General features: G+C 37.3%; 1 protein-coding gene across 1 annotated transcript in view; it reads left to right on the top strand.

The window, feature by feature from the left end:
- RGS17 (regulator of G protein signaling 17) overlaps positions 1 to 27,754 on the top strand; it is an 83,069-nt gene that overhangs the window by 35,230 nt on the left and 20,085 nt on the right. The window contains exon 2 of the mRNA XM_079939134.1: positions 18,247 to 18,390. Coding sequence (XP_079795260.1) covers positions 18,272 to 18,390 — 119 coding nt within the window. The 5' untranslated portion in view covers positions 18,247 to 18,271. The remainder of the gene's footprint in view (positions 1 to 18,246; positions 18,391 to 27,754) is intronic.

Genomic DNA, 27,754 nt, shown 5'->3' with positions numbered 1-27,754 from the left:
TGCTTGTAGTAATCTCTCATGATCCTTTGTATTTCTGCAGTGTCAGTTGTTACTTCTCCTTTTTCATTTCTGATTCTATTGATTTGAGTCTTCTCCCTTTTTTTCTTGATGAGTCTAGCTAATGGTTTATCAATTTTGTTTACTTCTCCAAGAACCAGCTTTTAGTTTTATTGATCTTTGCTATTGTTTCCTTTGTTTCTTTTTCATTAATTTCTGATCTGATCTTTATGATTTCTTTCCTTCTGCTAACTTTGGCGTTTTTTTGTTCTTCTTTCTCTAATTGCTTTAAGTGTAAGGTTAGGTTGTTTATCTGAGCTGTTTCTTGTTTCTTGAGGTAGGATTGTGTTGCTATAAACTTCCTTCTTAGAACTGCTTTTGCTGCATCCCATAGGTTTTGGGCCATTGTGTTTTCATTGTCATTTGTTTCTAGGTATTTTTAAATTTCCTCTTTGATTTCTTCAGTGAGCTCTTGGTTATTTAGTAGTGTATTGTTTAGCCTCCATGTGTTTGTAGTTTTTACAGATTTTTTCTTGTAATTGATATTTAGTCTCATAGCATTGTGGTTGGAAAAGACACTTGATATGATTTCAATTTTCTTAAATTTACCAAGGCTTGATTTGTGACCCAAGGTATGATCTATCCTGGAGAATGTTCCATGAGCACTTGAGAAGAAAGTGTATTCTTTTTTTTTTTTTGGATGGAATATCCTATAAATATCAATTCAGTCCATCTTGTTTAATGCATCATTTAAAGCTTGTGTTTCCTTATTAATTTCATTTTGGATGATCTGTCCATTGGTGAAAGTGGGGTGTTAAAGTCCCCTACTGTGATTGTGTTACTGTCGATTTCCCCTTTTATGGCTGTTAGCATTTGCCTTATGTATTGAGGTGCTCCTATGTTGGGTGCATAAATATTTACAGTTGTTATATCTTCTTCTTGGACTGATCCCTTGATCATTATGTAGTGTCCTTCTTTGTCTCTTGTAATAGTCTTTATTTTTAAAGTCTAATTTGTCTGATATGAGAATTGGTACTCCAGCTTTCTTTTGATTTCCATTTGCATGGAATATCTTTTTCCATCCCCTCTCTTTCAGTCTGTATGTGTCCCTAGGTCGGAAGTGGGTCTCTTGTAGATAGCATATATACAGATCTTGGTTTTGTAACCATTATTCCACTCTGTGTCTGTGGTTGGAGCATTTAATCCATTCACGTTTAAGGTAATTATCAATATATATATTCCTATTACCATTTTTGTAATTGTTTTGGGTTTGTTATTGTAGGTCTTTTCCTTCTCTTGTGTTTCCTGCCTAGAGAAGTTCCTTTAGCATTTGCTGTAAAGCTGGTTTGGTGGTGCTGAATTCTCTTAGCTTTTGCTTGTCTGTAAAGGTTTTAATTTCTCCATGGAATCTGAATGAGATCCTTGCTGGGTAGAGTAAACTTGGTTGTAGGTTTTTCCCTTTCATCACTTTAAATATGTCCTGCCACTCCCTCATTTTCTTCTTTTTAAAAGAGCTTTTTATTTATCTGGAAACTAATCCTTTAAGCTATAAATTAGAATATTTTCTCCCACTTTGTCATTTGTCCATTGATTATGCTTATGATGGTGGTCTTTTTGTTTTGTTTTGTTTTTTGGCTTCGCAAAGTCTCTTATTTTTTCTTAAATTTGATCATGGTTTGTAAGACTTTCCCTTCTCCCATGTCATAAAGGAATTCACCTATGTTTTCTTGTAATACTTGTATATTTTCAATTTTTGCATTTATGTCTGGAATATATTTAGAGTAGATTCTGATATGTAGTTTGAAGATTTAATTCATTTTATCTCTTTCCAAATGGTGATTCATTTCTTCTAATACTATTTAAAAGAATCCTTTTCATTTTTATTCTATATTAAATTTCAATTTTTTTCTCTGTAAATGGGATCAATGTTGACTTGCTTTACCTGTGAATGCCAAATAAGAATGAACTTTTACAAAATAACAAGTCTAATTATTTTCAGTTTATTTAAAGCTAAGTTACCTAATTTGATTTATGTAAACCTTTGTAAATACAGCACAGTATAAAATGTGTGAATTTATTTATATTGCTACTTACTCATCATTTTGTAAATTCATCTAGTTGAAATAATCAGCCCAGTTTTGCTCTCTATTCTGATCAGCATCCAGGGAGGGCTGCTCATGGTTTCATGCTGAATTGCACTAACAGGGAAGCAGATGATGGTCTCTGCCTCAGGAAGCTTTTTTTCTTAATAGTGTATTTCAAAAGTAAGCCTCAAAGAATAGATTTTAGTTCCTTTCCCAACCTGAGGTTTCCATACAAAAGGCAGTCAATCAGTCAATGAACAATCTATCTTTGATACAAACAATGGATGGCTGTATGTACAAAAATCCTTTTTAAAATACTACCAATACAATTAATGATGAGACTAAAGATTGCTGACGATATCCAATTAACTAAGCCTAAGGGGGAATTTCTAATAAACTGCATCATGTTTATAACATCTATATACCTGGCAACTAGGAAGGCAGACTTTTTCCTGACAATTACAGAATTAAGGAGACTTTTTTTTTTTCATTCTACTCCACAGTCATTTCAGTATTGTTACTAGAGAACTTCAAATATTTCTGATATCCGTTCTGCTTTAACGGGGAGTTTTATTGTGAGGAAGCTGTTGAAAATGAACAGTGTTCTTAACATATTTTATGTTACTAGTTGAAAAAAAAGGCACAGAGCCGAACACAATGAAAGGGATGTATTATTAGGAGAAATGCTACTCATGTTGAATTAATTTTGTCTACGTGTTAAAACTCAGAAACACTGACTTGGGAGCAACAGAACACTGCTGACTTTTGGCTGTGCTGGCTGTGTGTGAATGAACAGCCAGGAGTAAATTGTTACACAATAAACCACAGAAAATACTATCAGTTTTGGAAATGTAAGGAATTGTGTAAATTTGTCTTATACATAGGGGCAGCTCTTTTCTTGAGGATAGCAAAGTTCATTTCCTCCTCAAAAGTTTTTTTAATGCTGAAAAAAATGCCTTCTTTGTATATTTCAAGAATGACATGAAACACTTATCTTAATAGTAGCAAAATACATCTGAATTCTAGCACACCTCTTAAGGTATATCCAAGTTTCGTTCCCATCTTATATTAGGTCAGGGTATCATACTTAGCAACAATAAGTAAAGATAAGAACTCCTTTCAGTACATTCTGTCATCAGTCAATCAGTACACAGAATACACATGAAAATGGGCCAACAGAGCAATCCTCACCGCTGGTAGCCATCATTTGCCCAATATCATCTCCCAACAAAGCTAGTTTTGACATTTGGTACAGACAGTAAGTGACAGAACATCACTACCCAATGTGTGGCCACATGCAATCCACGTGCTGATTTGCAAAACATTTCTTACTGGTTCACAACAAAGTAAGTAATGAAATGGAGAGGAAGCATCTAGAAATGTTCACAGCAATTTGAAAGAGTAATTTTATGTCTATTAAATCTAATAGTAAAAACTAATTGGGGCTTGTACATTGCTTTTTTAAAATTTATTATTTATTTTTATTATATTTGACCAAAGTATTGCTCCAAGGCTGATTGGAAATTTAAAAATGAAGAACAAACAAAAAAACACCCTGGTCCTTTACCATCAAGTGTGAGAGTCACTATTCTAAACCAGAGGATTAGTGAGCTGGGAAAGTGTCATAGATGAAGTAGGAATTATGATGGCAATCTGGCTAGCTAATGATACTTGACTACCTACTATCATTGTGTCTATCATTGTGCTTAGTTTCTTTCTCTCTCTCTCTCCCCCTATATATATATATGTATCAATGTACATATGTGAATACATTTTACATACGTATACATATACCATATAATGTACATATGTGGTATACAAGTATATATATATATATATATACAGCACCATATATATACACATATATGTATATATCTGTGTATAGAGTATTTAATATCTTCACAATAACCCTGAACTTTGAAGTCAATATATATCGTGCCCATTTGACCTGATTATGTCCTGGATATTACTGCCAATGTCCACTTCTCCCCCTAGAGTTATTCTTTGTTAAAAATTAAACCAATAGAGTTTCTTTCATTACCAACATTCTTCCACGAATTTATGAGGATGGAGAATAATTATGGTTCCCCACCCCCTCACCCCCCCAAAAAAAATAAAACCTGTTATTTCCTATCTCTTTTCTGTATTTCGGAGGGTACTTGGTGGGCAGCTGGGAATAGCTGTGTCAGTGGCTCCTGGGGAGAGCCTTTATTCCTTCATCATTGTACTCAGCCTTTCTAATAGCTGCTGCCCACTCTTCCTGGAATGAGTAAAAATGTTTTCCTGTGTGAATGAAGAGAGCTGATTGAATTGATTCCATCACTGGTGCACTTCCTGGAGATTGGTGTATTTATTTAAAAAAAAAAAAAGGCTGAACGGTATGAACTTTATAACAGGCACCAGTTTGCTGAGTGAAGGGAAGTAATTATTTTGATTAAATAGATATAATGTGCTGAAGGGAAAGATGACCATAACCCTCTCTGACAAATTTTCACCTTGAGTAGAACAAGGGCTTTTGAACAGTTTACTGGTTCCCTGATTGTCTCTTTAAATGTTCTTTTAAAGATGTCTATGAGTATAAGACAAAATATATAGAATGTAGCTTTGAAAAGAATAGGTAATATACTACCTCATATGCTGAATATGTCTGAGGAGTTGGCAAAGCAGAGCTGTAGTTCATATAGACGTGTTATGAAATGCAACAGAGAATCAGAGATAACCCACACCAGCTTAGTTGTAGAAAAAGATTTGAATAACACACAGGGATACGACATTAAACACAAACATAAATGGGATATATTTTGTATGTTTTAGATCCTTTTGGGGATGCTTCCACATGGCATTATTCTCTTTATTCCCATTTAACGTGTTTATATAAACAGTGCTCTATGTTGAATTTCCATAGCAATTATCCCTGCTTGTGTAACTATCTTAAATAATTACATGAATAATTACTATTAGGAGGAACAGTCTCTGGCACACCCTTTTTCCAAATGTTGTGATTTTGTTTTCTCTACTGAATTCTTTTTCTTTTCACATTTTAAGTCTTTTTTTCTTTCCTTATGTTAACTTGCTTATCTTCTTTATGTGAATTGAAATAATGAGCATGTCTGCTCTCTGCAAACCAGTTTGATGAATCTCAAAATGAGTATGTCACAGAGAAGAAAGTGTTATCAGTACTTTCCTAAGTAAACACATTATGACTGCATATTAATCACTGGTATATTCTAGAATGGCACAATGACAGTAATAGACCATGCTAAGGAGTCTCATTGTCACCAGGCAGTGTTTATGACAAAATTGCCCTTACTGTAATGTAGTTTTGGTCCCATTTCTGAAACATTTACCTTAAACTAATGCTACTGTTCTAAACTAAAGCAAAGCCTGAATGAATGAAGCAAAAATTGGATTTTTTTTTTTTTTCTGGTACGCGGGCCTCTCACTGTTGTAGCGTCTCCTGTTGCGGAGCACAGGCTCCGGACGCGCAGGCTCAGTGGCCATGGCTCGCGGGACCCAGTCTCTCCGCGCACGCACGGCACGTGGACTCTTCCCGGACCGGCACACGAACCCGTGTCCCCTGCCTCGGCAGGGGGACTCTCAACCACTGCGCCACCAGGGAAGCCCAAGATTGGATTTTTAAAAGTGCTACTTTATCTGTATTGGTCTTCTAGACTTTCTGAAATTACCAAGTAATTGAATAACCTTCCCCTTCATTTTAACTGTGCAACTCTGGCCTCTGTCAGAGAATCTATCTACTCTCTCATGCTAGAAAAGCCTTCTCTTTCTCTGTTTCACTCATTTAACAAGCGTTGACTGACCTCACTGGTTCTCAAGGTTATGTATGTGGTGAAATTCCTGGAAAATATGGTGCTTTTTACCACCTATCATTTTGATGATATTAGCATCAAAATAGCTAAGTTTTACATTTATGTATGGAATTAAGTACTGGCTTATATTAGATTCCAAAATACACAAACATGAGTAGGTACCAACATTTTAAGAAGAAACAAAAGGGGGATAAACTTTATGAGAGAAATTTCTCCTCATTAAATTAACACATTCCCTCGGAGCAAAATAGAGGGTTGTTTCTATGAACTGCTCCAGCTCACAAAGTATCAGTTCTTAGTGGAATCTTAACTGAAACACATAAGTATTCTTTCATGTGTATCAAAAGTACCAAGGTAAATGGCCCAGACTCTGCCCTCAAAGAGCTCACAGTCTTGTAGGAAAAACTCACAAACGGCAAAGCTATAAAACAATATGGAGTTACAGGTCAGAGAAGGTCAAGCAGTGCTGGGCACCTTGCCACAGGCTGGAAGGGTCTGCAAAGATTGCCGTGAGGTAGCATCTCACGGTAGCTGCTGGGGATACCAAAACAGGCGAGACTCTACGATGTCAGAGTCCGGTTCTAATATAAACAGGCTTGTACACAATCACAGCTCAAAGTGGAAGGCACACAGTACTGTGTGACAGTGAGTGGGGAGAAAGGAAACAGAGAGAGGACGGCAAGTGAATGAACCTGACGGGGGAGCAGTTCAGCAAGCCTTCTGTGGTCTTTCCTTCCACCGGGTGCTTCCCTAGAATACACGATGTCTTTCCAACTCTCATGAATATACCTCCTCTACACACTGATCACGATGCCTCAGGTTCACAACTTAGCGTGGCCTGAACTGGCTTTAATGTATATTCATCACTTGTAAGTCCGTATTGTTCTGTATTGTTAAAATGCAAAATCAGATCCAGTACATCTGAGGTGGGATTGACATCCTCATTCCTATGAAGCTCCCAGGGAATGTGATGCTTCTGGCCCACAGCCCACACTTTGAATGGCAAGGGCCCAAGTTTTAACTGTTCATATGAGAACCTTGTAAAGTAAATCTATCATCTTTGCTGTTATATTTAAAAACGCATCATACAATTTTGAAGAAAATCATCAGGTATTTTTTGGTAAATAAATATGAAGACAGGGGCTTCCCTGGTGGCGCAGTGGTTGAGAGTCCGCCTGCCGATGTAGGGGACACGGGTTTGTGTCCCGGTCTGGGAAGATCCCACATGCCGCGGAGCGGCTGGGCCCGTGAGCCATGGCCGCTGAGCCTGCGCGTCCGGAGCCTGTGCTCCGCAACGGGAGAGGCCACAACAGTGAGAGGCCCGCGTACCGCAAAAAAAAAAAAAAAAAAAAAAAAAAAAAAAAAAAAATATATATATATATATATATATATATATATATGAAGACAGGTCTAGAGGTAATAATAATAGGAACAATGATTGTGATTACAGATTATTGAGTGCTGTTTCCCTGGCACACTGCTAAAGTTAGTAGTTATAATAGCAATATATATGTTTTCTATCCTTACAACTACTGAGTGAAGTAAGTATCACTCCCCATTTTACAAACTGAGGCAGACGTTAAGTAACTTAATGCCTTGTGGCCAGTACAAGGCAGCCCTTTGTGACTCCAGTCCAGATGTCTCTTACTGCAACACTCTAAAAAGCATGGTCAAAAGAAGAAAATAGGAAGTTGACAGAAGTGCAGAATCACAAGAGTAGAAATTGTGATGTTCTGTGGAATGGAAACGGCTGAATCTTCTGGGGACAAAACTTAGCAGCTGAGCTGCACAAGGTGCTCTTTGCAAACAGCCCTGTCAAATAATGCTTTTTAGCATGTCCGATAGATGCTCTGGAGCCAAAACAGGAAGAGGACTGACGTGGCTCTGATTCTGTACCTTAATGATAGAGGAAAGCACAGGAGGAACGAATTTTTAGTCTTTTTATATATTTATATGTTATGATACATATTTATGTGTTTATAAATATGTATGAAAGGATCATGAACATGGAGAATTGCTGACTCAACATAACGTGGCATTTTTAGCAAGCTTCATGGATAACCAAGGGAAAGGAACTGCATGGATGTATTCACTGATGGAACCAGATTCTAACCGCCAAAAGAGCGGACCAAGTCCTATTTTTAGTAATTCTTTTCTCTTCATGCACGAAGAGTTTACTTCTTGAATTTTTCAGAGTTTAATGCAATCATAAAATGGTGATTTTTGAAAACAGCACACTAAAAATTATCCCTCTCCGCGCCCCGCCCCCCGGCAAAAAAAAAGGAAAACTGGTTTGGATGCCACTCTTTTTAGATGAACAAGTCATGGGACAGGAAGTGATGCTGAAAGCTTGCTCCGTGACGTAGATATATGCTGGCTTAGCTGAAGCAGGGTAGCTATCAGACATTTTAAATTGAGGAGTGGGTTGTTTTCCTTCACAGGGAAAATACATCACAACTAAGAATAAATATCAGTACATGGTGAATTGCTTCCTTGTCCATCCCAGTGCTAAAAAGGGCCTCACAAATTTGGCTTATTTAGCAAATACCTTTTGGGGGCTAAACACTGAATCAACAACTATATGACAACACTGAATGCTTTCATTAAACATGACAAAATGGCTACAATTATCATGAAGTGTGATTGTGGGGTAGGAGTTGATTGTGGATACCGTGAGTCACTGGAGACTCAGTTCATTTACATGTGATAAAAATGACAGTGTTAGTGGTGAAATGGGAATCCAACCATTTTTCTTCACTGAATAAGCCTTTGTGTAGATCCCTGAGCTAGGAAGAGTCTAACCAATGGACACAAAAACTGTACAAGCCACCCTATAAGAAGTGAAATGAGCTCTCAGCAGGAAGAAAGTGTGGAAATCTTCAACATCTGTAGCCTGAAAACATTGTACCACACCAACTTTTGGGCGACATCATGAACAATGCTCTCCAGCATTACCTGGAGAGAGCTGTCACTATTAAGTACTTACTGTAGGTACAAGGATTTTTTCCAAGTATTTTACATGTTCAATCCACTTAACCCTTATAGTAGTAATGGTGTACTGATGTGTCCTATTACAATCAATAATTATCTGCAGATAAGGACACTGGGACACAAAGAGATTAAATAACTAACCAAAGGGCATCCAGTTGATGATAGAGGCAAGATCTGGACACAGCCCAACTCCAGAAGTTGTTTAATCACCGTATTGTAGTGCAGCTTGGCGGTGGGGATGGAGGATATTGTCATCGGTGTATTTCTAAGTTTGAGTTCTAGAAATATTGTTACACCAAGAGTGAGATGATAAATCACTAATATTGAGTGCAGAGTCAGTTCTTTTCCAATTCAGCCTAATTTTCCAAAATTGGTAATCTCACAGCAGCAGCATCTTGACCATTAAGAAAGATGTAGGAATATTCTTTTTCTTCTAAAGTTAGGATATGTAAAATAATTAGTCTTATGTTTATGCATTAATATATCAAAATACCAAGCAAATTTTCTGTGGGTCTCTTAAGATAAAGTATGAATGTTTCATCTAAGATAAAATGTAAATGTTCACATTACAGTGGGCCATTCAGGCTTCAATTCTCTAGACTTCCTGAATATGAGTTTACTCCCATCCTCTGTGAAGGATGATTTGGGAGAGGACATGGAGTCCTGTTGAAACTTAATAATGTGTCTTAGAGCTATAAGAATTTGTATGCAAATCTTCCATATTTCTGCCTTAGGTAACTTCCAAAACTTCCCAAATTTCTGCCTTGGGAAAATAGATATTTTTAATAATCAGAGAAATCATTCGTACTCACCATCATCAATACTCAAAATTCGTACTCACCATCATCAATACTCAAAATTAATATTGCATCTAATATTTTGTATCGAGGTATAGTTGATGTACAATATCATGAGCATCTATTGACAGAAAACATTGCTAAATTCCAGGAAAACCAATATATGAGAAATATATTTTTTCTCTCCTTCCCCATTAGAGTTTTACAACCCACTTGGGAAACAATACGTAAACAAAAAAGATGAAGAAATACCAGGAAATACTCAAGGATTGACAAGACAATCGACAAGAGTACAAATTGAAAAAATAACAGGGGTTCCTCATCTCCCTCCCAACTGTATTTTGAAGAGAGTTCTCAGCTTGGGCAGCCCATTTTAAGAATAGTAACTTCAGAACTAAGAACAGTTCTCTCAGTCTAACCATTCATGTAAATTTAAGACCCCTGTAGATCAACCTCTTTCCGAATGTCCAGCCTTGGCTTGAATGTTCAAGAAAGCTTGACTTGATACTAACCTCACAGGTAAATTAAGATCTTACCTGAGTATCAGACAGACTTTCTATTTGTGAAAGCAAAACTCTCTCAGTTGCTTCTGTTTATAAATCCATCTTCTAACATTTGGGATCTTACAAAGCAGACTGACATTGTCTTCTACTTGGTATCACTTCAAATGCTAGATAATTATGATTCTGATTATATGAATCTCCTTTAAACACTTTTGTTCTAAGAGTAGTATTCTTATGAGATTTTCTTTTTAGTTTTGTTTTTTTTTAACTCTCCTTCTAGTTTTCTAAGCAAATTTCATTTTCGTTCTTAAATTATGGGGGCCAAAATTGAACATAATAACTTAACCAGCCCAGAGAAGACTTATCACCAGTTTGTTTTAGAAAACATGTTTTTATTAATGCATTCTAAATTTCCATTAACTATTTTGTTTACATCATACTGTTGATTAATACTGAATTTATTGTCCAGTAAATCACCTAGATATGCTCCTATTAAGCCATGTTTCTCCCATCTTAGTCTTCTGCAGTTTTTTAAAATCTAAGTTCATATCCTTATATTTATCCTTTTGAATTTCATCTTGTTTTATTTGGCTCATTGCTCAAACTGTAAAGATTTTTTTTAATTGAGATATAATTGACGTATAACATTGTAAATTTAAGGTGTACAGTGTGTTGATCGGATACATTTATATGTTGCAATATGATTACCTCTGTAGTGTTAGCTGACACCTCTGTCCCATCACATAATTATCATTTCTTTTTTTGTGGTGAGAAAATTTAAGATCAAGTCTCTTAGCAACTTCAAGATATACAATACAGTAGTGTTAACTATAATCACAATGCCATGCATTAGCTCTCCAGAACTTATTCATCCTCTTACTTCAAGTTTGTACCCTTTGACCAACATCCCCCCAATTCACCCACCCCCCATTTTCTGGTAACTATGATTCTACTCTCTGTTTTTATGAATTCAGCTTTTTTGGATTCTACATATAAGTGATATCATACAGTATTTGTCTTTCTCTGTCTGCCTTATCACATTTGACATAATGCCCTCAAGGTTCACCCATGTTGTCGAAAATGGCAAGAAGTCCTTCTTTCTCATGGCTGAATAATATTCCAGTGTGTGTGTGTGTGTGTGTGTGTGTGTGTGTGTGTGAGAGACACCTTCTTTATCCATACATCCATTGATGGACATCTAGGTTGTTTCCATATCCTGGCTTTTGTGAATAATGCTGCAATAAACATAGGAGTACAAATATCTTTTTCTTTTTTTTAACATCTTTATTGGAGTATAATTGCTTTACAATGTGGTGTTAGTTTCTGCTGTATAACAAAGTGAATTAGATATACATATACATGTATCCCTATATGCCCTCCCTGTTGTGTCTCCCTCCCACCCTCCCTATCCCACCCCTCTAAGTGGTCACAAAGCGACGAAGTGAGGGAGTGGTATTGACATATGTACACTACCAAATATCTTTTTGATATCATGTTTTCATTTCCTTTGGACATATACTTAGAGGTGAGATTGCTGGATCATATGGTAGTTATATTTTTAATTTTTTGAAGAACCTCCATACTGTTTTCTATAGTGGCTGAGCCAATTTACATTCCTACCAATACTGCACAGTCGTTCCCTTTTCTCCACATTTTTGGACAACACGTTATCTCTCATCTTTTTTTGATGACAGCCATTCTAACAAGTGTGAGGTGATATCTCATTATGGTTTAGATTTGCATTTCCCTGATGATCAGTGATGTTGAGCATCTTTCCATCTGTTTGGTGGACATTTATGTGTCTTCTTTGGAAAAATGTCTCTTCAGTTCATCTGCTCATTTTTTAGCCAGATTGTTTGTCTTTTTGTTATTCAGTGGTATGAGCTCTTTGTGTATTTTGGAAATTAACCTCTTATCCATATATGGTTTGCAAATATTTCCCCCATTCTGTAGATTGACTTTTCATTTTGTCTATTTTTTTCTTTTGATGTGCAGAAGCTTTTTAGTTTGATGTAGTTCTGCGTGTTGATTCTTGCTTTTATTGCATAAAGATGGTTTTGATCATTGCATCCAATCCTGAAAAAAGGGAAGAAGCAACGTGGGGTAAAATGGTGCACAACCGGAAGTGAGATCAGAATTTTCTCTTCATTTCTTGGAAGATACAATTACTTCACAACAGAAGGAAAGCCCTCTCTGATCACTGTCTCATATAAAGCTATATTGTATGTGTGTGTGTGTGCGTGTGTGTGTGTGTAGAAAAAAATATATATAAGTACAAAAGACAATAAAAAAATACTCCTGCATCCAATACCCCAATTTAACAAATATTAGTATTTTTTTTTGCCTCAGATTTTTAAAAAGATTATCAGATAAAGTTAAAATCCTGTCTCCTCCAATCACATTCCCATCATAATTCTCCAGTATCAACCAAAGTCATGGATCTTGTTCATGAGTTTTTATCACTTTGCTGTATATATTACCCAGAAAAAAAATACGGTTTATATTTTGTATACTTATGAAAATTTTGTTAATGATACAGGCTGTATCTAATTTTTGTTTTTAATTCTTTTTATTACTTTTTTTTTTTTTTTTTTGCGGTACGCGGCCCTCTCACTGTTGTGGCCTCTCCCGTTGCGGAGCACAGGCTCCAGACGCGCAGGCTCAGTGGCCATGGCTCACGGGCCTAACCGCTCCGCAGCATGTGGGATCTTCCCGGAACCGGGACACGAACCCGCGTCCCCTGCATCGGCAGGCGGACTCTCAACCACTGCACCACCAGGGAAGCCCTGTATCTAATATTTTGCAGCTATTTTTTCCATTCAACATTGTTTTATAGTCTTCTCAAATTGTTTCATATAGATTTAAATTATTCATTTTAAGTGCTGTTTTATGTATCACCATACAGTGACTTCACCATTTTGTATTCATTCCTGAAAAGATGAAAATATAGATTGTTTCTAATTTAAGGTAATAAAAATACTGTAATTAGTGTCTTCATATGCATATGAAGACACTAATTACAGTATTTTTATTACCTTATACAGTTTCAAAGTATAAACATGAAAGTGGAATTTGTTATAAGTTATGTATATTGTTAACTACATTGTTACATAGTCAATGTTACTCTTCAAAATGATTGTATGAGAGCTTTTCATTACCCAAGTTCTCTCCCCAGACTGGTATTGTGTGACTTTTTACCTGTCAGAAATTTGGATATGAAATAATTTTTTTTATTTAAATTTCCCTAGTCACTAGTTTTGACCATCTATTCATCTAATCTGGGGTATTTGTATTTTCCTCTTCTGTAAACAGTCTGCACATTTCCTTTGCGTATTTTTCTATTAGGTTATTTGTATTTTTAAACTGTGATGTGTTACGTATATGCTATAGATATTAGTCCTCTGTATTTTCCAGTCTGCTTCTCAGTTTTTTACTTTATGTTCTTTTATTTGTTCAAAGGTTTTTGATAAATTAGCTGTATCAAAAATCATCTTTTCCCTTTTGGCTTGGTTTTGTAAGAAATCCTTTTCCTGCTCTGAAGCTATTAGTGCTTTCTTCTATATATTTTTTTCCCCAATAATTAGATTACATTTATTTTTAAAAACATTTTAAAATTGAAGTATAGTTGATTTACAGTGGTCTATTAGATTCTGGTGTACAGAATGATTCAGTTATACAGTGATTCAGCTATACATACAGTTATACAGTGATTCTGTTATACATGTACATATATTCTTTTTCATACTCTTTTTCATTATAGGTTATTAGAAGATATTGAATATAGTTCCCTGTGCTATACAGTAGGACCTAGTTGTTTATCTATTTTATATATAGTTTGTATCTGCTAATTCCAAACTCCTAATTTATCACGCCCCTTTTCCCCTTTGGTAACTAAGTTTGTCTTCTATGTTTGTGAGTCTCTTTCTGTTTTGTAAACAAGTCCATTTGTATCATATTTTAAATACCACATATAAGTGATATCATATGATTTTTGTCTTTCTCTGTCTGACTTACTTCACTTAGTATGATAATCTCTAGGTTCATCCATGTTGCTGAAAATGGCATTGTTACATTCTTTTTCATGGCTGAGTAGTATTCTGTTGTACATATATACCACATCTTTATCCATTCATCTGTTGATGGACATTTAGGTTGATTCCATGTCTTAGCTATTGTAAATAGTGCTGCTATGAATATTGGGGTGCATGTATCTTTTCAAATTAGAGTTTTTTCCAGATATATTCCCAGGAGTGGGATTGCTGGATCATATGGTAACTCTATTTTTAGTTTTTTAAGGAACCTCCATACTGTTCTCCATAGTGGCTGTATCAATTACATTCCTACCAGGAGTGTAGAAGGGGTCCCTTCTCTACACACCCTCTCCAGCATATATTGTTTGTGGACTTTTTAATGATGGTCATTCTGATTGGTGTGAGGTGATACCTCACTGTAGCTTTGATTTGCATTTTTCTGATAATTAGCAATATTGAACATCATTTCATGTGCCTATTGGCCATCTGTATGTCTTCTTTGGAGAACTGCTTATTTAGGTCTTCTGCCCATTTTTCGACTGGGTTGTTTGTTTTTTTGTTGTTTAGTTGTATGAGCTGTTTGTATATTTTGGAAGTTAAGCTCTTGTTGGTCGCATTGTTTGCAAATATTTTCTCCCATTCTGTAGGTTGTCTTTTCGTTTTGTTTATGGTTTCCTTTGCTGTGCAAAAGCTTATAAGTTTGATTAGGTCCCATTTGTTCATTTTTGTGTTTATTTCTATTGCCTTGGGAGAACGACCTAAGAAAACATTGCTATGATTTATGTCAGAGAATGTTTTGCCTATGTTCTCTTCCAGGAGTTTTATGGTGTCCTGTCTTCTATTTAAGTCTTTAAGCCATTTCGAGTTTATTTTTGTGTATAGTATGAGAGTGTTCTAACTTCATTGATTTACATGCAGCTGTCCAGCTTTCCCACCACCACTTGGTGAAGAGACTGTCTTTTCTCCATTATATATTATTGCCTTCTTTGTTGAAGATTAATTGACCTTAGGTGTGTGGCTTTATTTCTGGGCTCTCTATTCTGTTCCATTGATCCATATGTCTGTTTTTGTGCCAGTGCCATACTGTTTTGATTACTGTAGCTTTGTAGTATTGTCTGAAGTCTGGGAGGGTTATGCCTCCAGCTTTGTTCTTTTTCCTCAGGACCACTTTGGCAATTCTAGGTCTTTTGTGATTCCATATAAATTTTAGGATTATTTGTTTTAGTTCTGTGAAAAATGTCATGGGCAATTTGATAGGGATCACATTAAATCTGTAGATTGCTTTGGGTAGTATGACCATTTTAAGAATATTAATTCTTCCAATCCAAGATCATGGGATAGTTTTCCATTTCTTTAAATCATCTTCAGTTTCCTTTATCAATGTTTTATAGTTCTCAGCATATAAGTCTTTCACCTACTTGGTCAGATTTATTCCTAAGTATTTTATTTTATTTTTTTGATGTGATTTTAAAAGGGATTGTTTTTTACTTTCCCTTTCTGATATTTCATTGTTAGTGTAAAGAAATGCAACAGATTTCTGTGTGTTAATCTTGTATCCTGATACCTTGCTGAATTCATTTATTAGTTCTAGTAGTTTTTGTGTGGAGTCTTTAGGGTTTTCTACATACAGTATCATGTCATCTGCATATAATGATAATTTTACCTCTTCCCTTCCAGTCTGGATAACTTTTATTTCTTTTTCTTGTCTGACTGCTGCACTATTTTGCTGTCAGTGCTTGTTACTCCTCTGTGGGTAATTCAGCTTATATCTTTATTTTGGAGTTCTGTGGTTCTATTTTTATGCATATATGTGTGGATTTACTTTTATTTTATAAATTCTGCTGAGCATGTGGTACGCTTTTTCAATGTAAGGCTTTTGTTTGTTTTTTCCTTCCAATTCTGGAAAGGTTCCAGCCAGTATCCTTGAAAATACTTCCCATTAATATTCTCTGTTAATACTCTACTGATGATGAAAATCTTGTTGGACACATAGGGGAGTCTTTCAATGTTACTGCTATGCTTGTCTCAATTCCCTTGTTTATGTTTCATCTTTTTATCTCTTTTCACTGGATTCTGGGTACAGTCCTTGACACCTATTCTCTTGGGGGTGGCTTTGGGAAATTATTATTCCATCTGAATCTTTTTAATGGCTATGTGTTTTGTTTCTATATTTTCCATTTTTCATTCTGTCTATTCTTGTTTCATTTTTGCCTATATTTGTTCTTATAATTTCTTGTTCTCTTATATGAACACTTTTTTCCTTTATCACATTGTTTATATTAAACATATGTTTATTACACTAATTTTGGATGATTCTGTTATTTGCATTTGCTCAGGAATATATTCATTTCATGATTGTTGAGTTGGTTTTCTGTTTTTAGTGTTAATTGGATTTTTTGCTTTCAGGCAACACACTGAGTAAGAGGTGTATTTCTCGCTCTCACTCTTTATAATGCTTCTCAGTTGTCTCCACTAGTCCCCCAAGACCTTCAGTCCCAAAGTAGCTCTTTCACTGGCATCTCAGGATTTCCTCCCATCCAGGAATGGCTTTGGAGACATCCTTGGCCCAGTCACAGAACCTGTGGGCTGTTTGGCTTAGGTCAGGTTTCATTGGCTCTCTATGCATCCCCTCTCTCCTGCAGCTAGGTACCATTGATGGTACAGATAGTTTTTTTAGCATCTTTTTATGAGTGGCAGAAACCCAGCTGCTGATTTTATTCAGGTAAAACTCCGGTCTGAACTCTGGTCTCCCGCTACTCACGGTGGAGCATTTTTTACCCCACTAGAGTTTGGAACCTTTGCACCTTTCTGTTCCCATACCTGAATTACAAAATGACTGTGACTTTACCCCCATTTATCTACCATTGTGGTTTTCTCATCTGCTTCTGGTCTAAAGAGATGTTTATCTTATTTTTAAGAATACAGTATTTTTTAAAGTATCTATCATTGTATTCAGAACTGAAAATGTATTTTTTAAAGCATGAGCTCACAATGCCAAAAAAGCTCAAAGTACTTTATGTTTTTAACAAGTATTGTTCTCAGTCACACGTATGACAATATATATATGTGATTTACATACATTGTGTATTTGTGAAAATATTACTCAGTAGGATTCATTCCTTTTTCTAAAAGTTCATGCTAAATTTTATATTAGTCTACTAAATAAAACTTGATTTTTTTATCATCAACTAACTCCTAGATCAGTGTTGGTCTTCTAAGTCTGTAGCAACTCACTGGGCTGCATCTGTAAAGTCACAGGTAGGGCAGCCTGCACCTCAGTATTCTTCTTACCTGCCATGATATATAAATTCCACCAAAGTGATTCTCCTGGATTTGATAAATGTTTAGTCTTTCCACGGTTATCTACTAAATGAAAATAAATTTTGAGCAGTGCAGGACAGGGAGGTGATGCCTTTGCTACAGGGACACCTAACACAGAGTAAGGCATTTTGCCCATACTATCAAGAGAAGGCCCCTGGACGCTGAGCCAGAGTACCAAAAAGGAGACTGTATGTTTTAAAAGGAGATGAGAGAGGACCAAAAACAAACTGTTCTTCACCATGTTATAGAGTTAGAAACCTTGCAGCAATGATTTGTAAAGCTCAAATAACTGTATTGTAAATAAGAACAGAGAAACGAGTTATTCATACCCCCATAACCATTTAAAGGCGTTCATAAAGGCAAGCAGGTGTAATCATCCTTGAGTACAGAAGGAAGTTAAAAATAAATTTTCAAACCTTATCATATTTACCTTGCCAACTGATTCTGATTACGTGGCAACACTTACCAAGATTGTATGTAGCAGATAATGGTAGAAGTTTGTTCCCAAAGTTTTTAGAATGTTCGCCTTAAAAAATTTCTGGGGAATTTTCAACTTGACTGCTAACGCTTATTCATTTTTACCTTTTCTCAAACTATCTTTTCCTGACCCCTCAATTAAATTATGCTTCCTTCAGCACAGGCGACTTACCCTTTTCATAATTTTTTCAGACCTTATGTTTTCTCTCTTCTTTCAGCCAACTGGGCACTGCAGTAGCTGAAATGCGAAAAAGGCAACAGTCACAGAATGAAGAAACACCTGCTGTGTCTCAAGCACCTGGAAACCAGAGGCCCAACAATACGTGTTGCTTTTGTTGGTGCTGTTGTTGCAGCTGCTCCTGGTATGTCTTCTTATCTGTGTGATACCACACCTGAGCTGGGTCATAACTGGCGTGAACCTGCACGTCAGCTCTCGGGACCATAGAAACTTCTCAATCTGTCTTTTTTTCTTCCTTTACAAGTAGGAATTACTGGAAACGATCGTTGGTTTAATGCACACATTTCCATAAGCAAAATATCATATTTCCTCAAAATCTACAATATAATTGGTAGTAAGGTAAAGAGTGAAAAATTGTTTTATATCATGGTTTTCTCCACCCATGCTTCTTAAAGGTATGGGTAAAGATAAGATTACGGCTATATATTTACTGAACAGTAAACAACATTCTCCCATGTTACAGAAGGTGCAAGAACACTAATATAACCTCTAGTAGTATTGTATGTAGTATTCAGGGTAGTGTTTTAGTTCTCTGCTATTCCACGTGGTGTTGATTGTTCTGTCACAGAGTTGGGTGGCAACTTCAGCCACAGACTCCTGAAAAGGACAGAAGAAGCAGCGCCACAGACTCATGTCCACAGATCTAAAAGGCCAGGGGCTATGATGGGTATGAAGGCCAAGTCAGTTCATTAAAAACTCTGAACTTAGAGCCAGAGAACCTGCTTTCCATTGCGGTTTTGTCCCTGACAGGCTCTGGGACATCAGACAAAGTTGTAATCTCTGCTTTTTGGTTTTCTCACCGGCAAAGTGATAAAGAGTCAGACAAGTTGGTTTTCAAGGTCCTGTCTCGTACTAAATGTCCATGGTTCAGGCACCTTAGAAAACCTGCTTTAGTTCCAAATTTCCAAAGTCTTCAAATAAGAAAATCAGTGAGACCCAGAGTCCTGAGATTTACAAAGATGAGATTCCTCGGGGCGGGAGCGGGGGGATGCTAGACTTAATGGAATTTCCATAGAACCACACGTTTCCGGGTACTGTAAGATCCAATTCACAGGTGGATATTTTGGGTTAGCAGTGGTCTGTTGGATCTCCATGACCTGCTTCAAAACCCTAAAGAAAGGCCCAGATGCTTGAGTCATCTTCTCACACATGATCTCTACAGTTCCTCAATGTCCATATTATGATGGTTGGTGTTATGATATAGTGGCATAATGTTCTACCACAGTGGCCAAAAGAGAAGATGAAATATGTAATGCTCCCGTGGCAGCCTTGGTGTTGGACAAGCTCTGAGCTCTCTAGGAAACTTCATTTCCAGAAAAACCATCCGATATTGTAGCAATCTGGAACGTTTAAAGTAGTTTTTATAGATATCAAAATTGCTTCCCAGATGATGATTCTTTTTTGGGTAAAGTCATGTACGATTCCTTTTTCTTTCATTCTTAAGCCTCAAATTCAGCATTTCAGATGGAGGCAACAGAGTCCTAGAGGAGAGAACTATTTCAATGCAACTGTGTCATATTTTTCTCTCTCATTCCTCAAAAGATCAGCTAGCTCTGGTCTTAATCTGTGAAATACGGGGTAGTGACTTAATATGGTGGTTCTGGAGTCGGACTGCCTGGGTTCCAACTCTTCATCTTTCACTATTTGTTTGACTTTCAGCAAGTTGCTTAGTGTCTGCAGATTCCTCATCTATCAAATGACAGTAATAAGAATCCCTACCTCATAAGATTGCTTTAAACATTAAATGAAGTAAAACCCATACAAGCTGAGAACAGTGCCTGACCCACAGTGTGCATTTAATAAGAGTTAGTTACTGGGCTATGGAACACTTCATATCGGGAAAATAAAATCTCTTTAAAGAAGACCTGGCTCCAAACCATGTATATATTTTTTTAAAGATCAGCTTGTAGATACAATACAAAAAATTATCTTGGAAAGGAAAACTATTTTATTTTAAACTTCATATGAAAGGTCACAAATATATTGTTACATCGTGCTGGGGATTATATTTCTATTTCTCACTTGCTCTGCGCCATGTTCCAGTAATTAGTATATAATTTTGTTTGCCTGCAGAAACTTATTTCTGAATAGCTTCAGGATTAACACACCAAACGCTGAAGGTCTTTTGTGCAATATTTGCTGTCAAACAGATGTGTAGTGAGATTTGCTTTTATCTGTCCTACAGATATTTAGCAAGACTTGCTTTTATTGATTCTTAAAGTGCACATTAAATAACAAAATAGTCAACGTGAGCTCGTGAGCATCAGGTTGTCACAGAACACAGACTATGGATGGAGAACAAAACAGCTTTTGGAAGCTGCATTAACTCTCCACACGTCTAGGGCAACAGGTATTTGGACCCTAAACACGTGGTGCCTTGGATGCATGTTCTATTAGTTTTAGACGAGAGAGTATTGTTAAGAACTATGTTTGCTAATAATGAGTCATGGACACTCAAGTCCAGGCCATAAAACGCAGAGTCTGTAAACGTATGCCTTCTTTACATGATAAATGATAGGTAAGGTCATTTCTAACGTAAGCAACTATTTTAAAAAACAAGAAGGAAGGTTAAATTGCATTTTAATTGTAACTCTGTTATCTCAGTATAAATGGAGATGTCCTTTACACATGCATTTTTAGAGCATCATAATTTTTGCATTTTGAGTTTAGGGAAAAAAAATTGTAAAGTCTTATTAGAGTGGAAAAAAAAAAAAAAGAAAGAAAGCAATGTTCTTCAAATTTTCCAGGCTAGGGAAAAGGAGTATAACAAAAAGAAACACTAAAAAAAATGTAATTTAGGGACAAAAAGTTAGAAATAAAAGTATGAAGTAACTGTCATTCGTAAATAGGAATAGTTGCCATGTAGCTGATTTTACCTCCTTTTAAGGAAATAGAGTGCTAAGAAAATAAATTTCTATATCTAGTAATAAATATAAATACCTCACTCAAGCCTCACATGATGGGTTTTTAAAACAACTTAGTATTTTCCTCAAATTTGCATTTCTCATTCATATTTCATCATCAGCTCCTCTCTCATGTTTAAATTTATTCCTGCCTTTATAAAATTACCACTATGCTTTATTTTGGGTGGTGATACAGATCATAAATACATAACTGCTGAATAGTTCCACAGTTTCCTTCAAAAATCTCAAAAGTTAGGATTACTTCACAATGTCCTCTGTCCCTGTCAAGGAACCACTTCCTTCCCCAAATCCATCTATCTCCCTTTTCTCCCCAGAGCCCTCCATTTCAAGAAGAGAAAGCAAAGGAATGAGGTTGAGACCGTTTAACCTGTGTTACACAAATAAGTCATGGATGCCCGAGTCTTGGCCATCAAGCAGACAGTCTGTAAGCTTGCAAGCCCTTCTACACATGGGGCAAAGCTGTTCCCAGCCAGGAGAGCTTTGTCAAGATCACGTGTCTAGAGATTCAGAATTGTCAAAACAATGTTCCCCTTATATCAGGATTCAAAGAGAATGACCTGCCTTTTCAGGTTGTTAACCCTCTTCCCTTTTCTTTATGAGAAAGAAACCCTTCAAAGATGCGGGATCCTTGCAAAACTGCCGACAGCGTGAATCCATGAGGTAGTTCAGACACCTGTGGAAGTGTGTCGGAAACCAGAAATTGCGTTGTGCTCACAAAACAAGGTGCCACAAAAAGGAGGTAGAAAGGGAGAGCTTCCAAAAGCTTAAACGTAATTTCCAACTTGTCCCTTGAACCCTCCTCTCCTAACATCAGAGGTTAAACTAAAATAACTCAGAGTATTTTTTTCAAGGAAATCTCTAGGTGCTAATCCACTTCTGCTTTAATTCCTCATTGCTCCCGGGGGTGTCCTAGCAAGAAAAACAGATTGCTTTGTTTACTTATAAAAAATGAGAACTCAACAGACTTCAGATACCATGCCTCCAAAACGTTCCATTGGCTTCTCATGCTGCTGCATGGTGGTGAGGGCATCACTCGGGTGGGGCAGCCTTAGGCTCGCCACCTGCAGTTTCCGAGGGAATGGGTTCTCTCTTTCGCTACTTTACTTACTAGATTAGTGTATAAGCTTTTGTTTGGAAGAAAAAAACGTCCTCACTTAAAAACTAATGTTCAGAAAACTTTGTGTCTCATTTTACAGATAAGGCAACTGAAGACTTGCCTACTGTCACTAAGCTCATTAACGACAGAAGTGGGACTAAAATGCAAGTCTCTTAACATCCCAGTCCATTGTTTTGTCCATTTTAAGAGAACACTTCCAAACTTTTCATTTCCAGGCTGGATATGAACTGATTCCAAAGCTTTTTACTTTGCAAACTCTTCAAGAATTATATTAAGTAACACTTTTCAAATGAAATTCACAATCTCATGTGCTACTATGTATTGCCTACAAGATTTCATCCACTGCATCGGATGGTCTCCATTCTTCTCAGGAGAAATTGGCCAGAATGTTACTACATTAAATAGTCCTGTGAAAGCTAAAATTATCTCCCTTTTGACACATTAGTTTCCAGACCACGGAACAGATCTAAGTAAACTTTAAGCCCTTCATAAACATACTTTTGGTTGCCCCTCCCTCCATTTTTAACAAGTACCACAGCCTCTATAATTCAAAACAGTGCAAAAATAATGTCCTATTTTATCCTCTGACACTGTCACACTTTAGCTCTTTGCTAGTGGAAACACTAAAACGCATGCTTTAAAAGCCAAAGGATATTTTTTCAAAGGAAGAACAAAATCTGCGTCTGCTCCATGGTAAAGAAACCACCCCCTGGAAATAAATCTACTCACACATGCAAGTTGAATCATTTCATCTAAGGCACCAGTGAAGAAGCAGTCTTTTCTCTAGCTGTCACCCTCAGAGACCTGATTCATCTCACATGGGAGCACAACTTATCTGCATAGGATTTCCAAAGGACGTGTAACCAGACCATCAAAAATATCACTTACAAAGAATTCTAGTTTTGAAAACTCTATCTCACCATGTCATAGGTAAAATTTGTCAGTAGTTTCTATAACTTACACCATCTTTTAAAGGCACACAATCAGAAGACATGTACCAAAATGAACCCAGGTTTCCCAGGCCATATACACAAAACCAAAAAGTGGACGTTGGCACCATGGACCATCTCTGTGTCATGCACTTGTTTATTCACTCCTTTACAGCTGATTGAATGCTCATTATTGCCTGGTACTGTTGATGTCATTAGCTTTCACCAGATTCTCCCTGCCTCTACATTGACAGGGAACAAATGCTCAATAAGCAACTGAACATGGACATGAACATTTGCTTTACTCCCTAGGTCACCCTCCAGAAAAGTTTAAGATTCAAACTGCCTCTGCCAACAGAATGCCTCGACCCTTTTCCAAGGAAGGCACACCGTTCTTCTTTTTTTTAATTTTATTGGAGTAGAGTTGATTTACAATGTTGTGTTAGTTTCAGGTGTACAGCATAGTGATTCAGTTATACATATACATATATTCATTCTTTTTCAGATTCTTTTCCCATTTCGGTTATTACAGAATACTGAGTAGAGTTCTCTGTGCTCTACAGTAAGTCCTTGTTGGTTATCTGTTTTATATATAGTAGTGTTTGTATGTTCATCCCAAGCTCCTAATTTATCCCTCCCCCCTATGTTCCCCCTTTGGTAACCATAAGTTTGTTTTCAAAATCTGTATGTTTCTGTGTTGTAAATAAGTTCACTTATATCATTTATTTTAAAATTAGTTTCCACAAATGAGTAATATCATATAATACTTGTCTTTCTCTGACTTACTTCACTTAGTATGATAATCTCTAGGTCCATTCATGTTGCCGCAAATGGCATTATTTCGTTCTTTTTATGGCTGAGTAATATTCCATTGTAGATATGAACCACATCTTCTTTATCCCTTCCTTTTTGACTCTGTTTACTGTAAATGTACATTTTTTCTGAGTGTCACATTGCAGTGCTTAGACCATCAATGGAAAAATGGATGTGAAGAAAACAAAATACTAGATGAAAATATTATACCCCATTTCATTTAAGAGAGTAGAAAGAACCAAAACAGAATGGAGAAAGAAGATTAAATTAATTCCAGCTAGAAGCAAGCAAGAGCCAGCCCCTGCCTGGCCCTGTGGTGAGTGGAGAGGAGACGCCTCGGAAAGACGGAGCGCCAGGTGGGGCGGGGAGAGGACGTGGGCCTTACCAGGTCGAGATGTAGGAGAGTTCTGACATGGAAAGGGCGTTCCAGAGAAAACAAGGATGGGTCCTCAGGAGGGGAGAGGATGGATGGTGAGAGGAGCCTCGCTCTGTGAAGAAGCCCAGAATTCTAAAGCGACAGGAGGAAACAGACTGTAGGCGAAGAGACTGGGCAGCGCGTCCAAGGACAGCACTTGGTACCGAGACTTGAGTGCCGTCCACGGGCCCACATACCCCAGTTGGCTTCGAGTCATTTCAGGGTCATATCCGGGGAGGAGCTCTCAATCTCAGCTGACTCACTGTGTGTCGTGGTGGGGTGGGTGAGGGCCCTCTGGGTCTCAAAGGGCAGGATGTGGTGGAGCTTCTCGATGACCTTGGCAATGGGCCGCTGCTGGTCATCCCCATGGCCACGCCTCCCTCTGCCCTGGACAAGGCTGCACACTTGGGGGGGCTGGTCTGACGCCCAGCTCACTGTGCTGGCTTTCATACTAGTGACTCTCCTTCTGTTTGACATGCGTTTTTGTTTTCTAGGTGAGGGCCTTCAGTAAAATTATGCTATATGGATTTTAGAGTGGAATTCACAGCCATTCATATCAGTCAGTTGGCACTGGGCCTTTTCCTAAACGTATACTAAAGTTTTAAAATAACTAAAAGTATATGTTGGCTTATAACATAATATCTGGCACATAGTAGGTGTTTAATTAATAATAAGGTGTTGAAGAGTTGATGGAATTTGGATTTTCCAGTTGAGTCTACTTTATAAAATATGGAAATTTGTATCACAGATTTTGTTTCTCAAAAATTACAGGTATATCCTCCTATCATGAGCATAATGAGGTGGCGGGAACCACCAGATTTCTTCTTATGCACCATGTTCTTCATTCCCGTGTGTGTGTGTGTGTGTGTGTGTGTTAGTAGCAGTACTAGTACTAGTAGTAGTAGCAGTTAGTAGTAGAGAAAGGCCAGGATTCCAGGAGGGAGTGCTAAAATCTGGTTAGTACTACTGGGATATAAAGTCAAGAAGGACAAAATAGAAGACTAGAGACACACTGACAGGTAGTAAAATGCCTTTTATGGCATATTAAGACGTTAAGACTTTACACCTTTTTTGGTTATGGGAAGTGACTGAACATGCTTAAGTGAGAAGGGGACAAAGTCCATTTTATGTTTGAAGTATATCCCTGTGGAGACAATGGAAACTGTGTGGAAGGACAGGACAGAAACAGGAAGCATGTTAGAAGACTTCTGTAATAGTCTTGGTGAAAGATGCAAGGGGCTCAAAATGAAAGGTGATTAAAAGGAATGGAGAGATTCCAGTTTCAAGAAAAAGGAAGTACTGTCAACAATTTGCAGTAGACGTAAAGGAGAAGGGAAGGATAACGCCATTGCTTTGCTTGAGGGGCCGGGTTGATGGTAAGCCCATCAGATGAGAGAACGCTGGAACAGGAGGTGGTTTAGGCCAGGATAGGATGGTGGGTTGGGCTTGCTCCATGTGTGGGACCCAAGGATTAGCTGTGGAAATGATTTTGAAGCTTGCAGGGCATGTCTTGATTAGTTATAACAATCAGGGAGTCATCAGCATACAATATACAGGAGATAAAAAGGATGGCCCAGCATGAAGAGCAGTGAGCTACAGGCTGAAACCTCACATGTAAATCCTTAAACCCACTACTGGGCATATATCCAGGGAAAACTATAATTCAAAAAGACACATGCACCCCAATGTTCATCGCAGCTCTATTTACAATAGCCAGGACATGGAAGCAACCTAAATGTCCATCGACAGAGGAATGGCTAGAGAAGATGTCATACATATATACAATGGAATATTACTCAGCCATAAAAAGGAATGAAATTGGGTCATTTGTAAAGACGTGGATGGACCTAGAGACTGTCATACAGAGTGAAGTAAGTCAGAAAGGGAAAAACAAATATCGTATATTAACACATATATGTGGAATCTAGAAAAATGGTATAGATGATCTTATTTGCAAAGCAGAAGTAGAGACACAGACATAGAGAACAAACATATGGATGGATACCAAGGGGGAAGCAGGGAGTGGGATGAATTGGGAGATGGGGATTGACATATATACACTATTGATACTAAGTATAAAATAGATAACTAATGAGAACCTACTGTATAGCACAGGGAACTCAGTGCTCTGCGGGGACCTAAATGGGAAGGAAATCCAAAAAAGAGGGGATATATGTATACATACAGCTGATTCACTTTGCTGTACAGTAGAAACTAACACAGTGTTGTAAAGCAATTATACTCCAATAAAAATAAAAATTTTTAAAGAGCCTTTAAAGAGAAAGCAGTGCAGCTCTGCAAACACAGAATGCAGAGACTAGACAGTCTGGGAGGTAACATACAAAACACACCACTGCGCAGGCACAGAAGCCCAGACAGTAAAGACTTTCACACAGAAGGGAATGATGGATGTTGCAAACACACGAAGGAGGTCTGATGCGATAAGAATCATAAAACTTCTTGTCATCTGGCCTACCAGGAAGTTATCAGTGAACTCTGTGAGAATTAAGCATCTCCTTAGGGTGCACGAGGAAGAAGAATTCGGAGAGAAAAGCTGCTGAGTGCAGCCCTTTTCAAAGGCACTGAGATACCCTGATCTTTGGGGGGTGAAGATTCAAGTTGAGGGAAGCCAGTGTTCCCTTTCTGATTTAATCAAAGCAAATTATTCAATTTCTAAAACAATGTGAAATCCAGCCCTTCTAAATCCTGGCCAAATTACATGAGCGATCTGGACAAAGGTTAAGAACTGCCCACCCATCCCAGCCTCTGCAAATCAATAATACAGAAACTGAGGTTATGACATTTTGCTACCCCTAACCTATCTATAAAATGTCATAGTTGTGCTACATCTTATTGAAGTTAATAATTTTCATCTCTCTCATTGGAACTCTTTATTTTTAACGTCTTTATTGGAGTATAATTGCTTTACAATGGTGTGTTAGTTTCTGCTGTATAACAAAGTGAATCAGTTATACATATACATATGTTCCCATATCTCTTCCCTCTTGCGTCTCCCTCCCTCCCACCCTCCCTATCCCACCCCTCTAGGTGGTCACAAAGCACCGAGCTGATCTCGCTGTGCTATGTGGCTGCTTCCCACTAGCTATCTATTTTACATTTGGTAGTGGAACTCTTTATTAGTCCTTTTAAGCCTAACTTATTTAGGTCTAGGCCTGGTAGACCTATTAAAATCTGCCTGATGTTTTAGGACATCACTCAAGAATTACTAATTACTTGTCAGATAAGACAATAAAATCCACTTCTAGCAAATATGAAGTTGATTGTATAAT

Source organism: Stenella coeruleoalba (genome assembly GCF_951394435.1).
Source record: "Stenella coeruleoalba genome assembly, chromosome: 12".
Classification (NCBI taxonomy): domain Eukaryota; kingdom Metazoa; phylum Chordata; class Mammalia; order Artiodactyla; family Delphinidae; genus Stenella; species Stenella coeruleoalba.
This window is presented reverse-complemented; position numbering and strand designations above follow the sequence as displayed.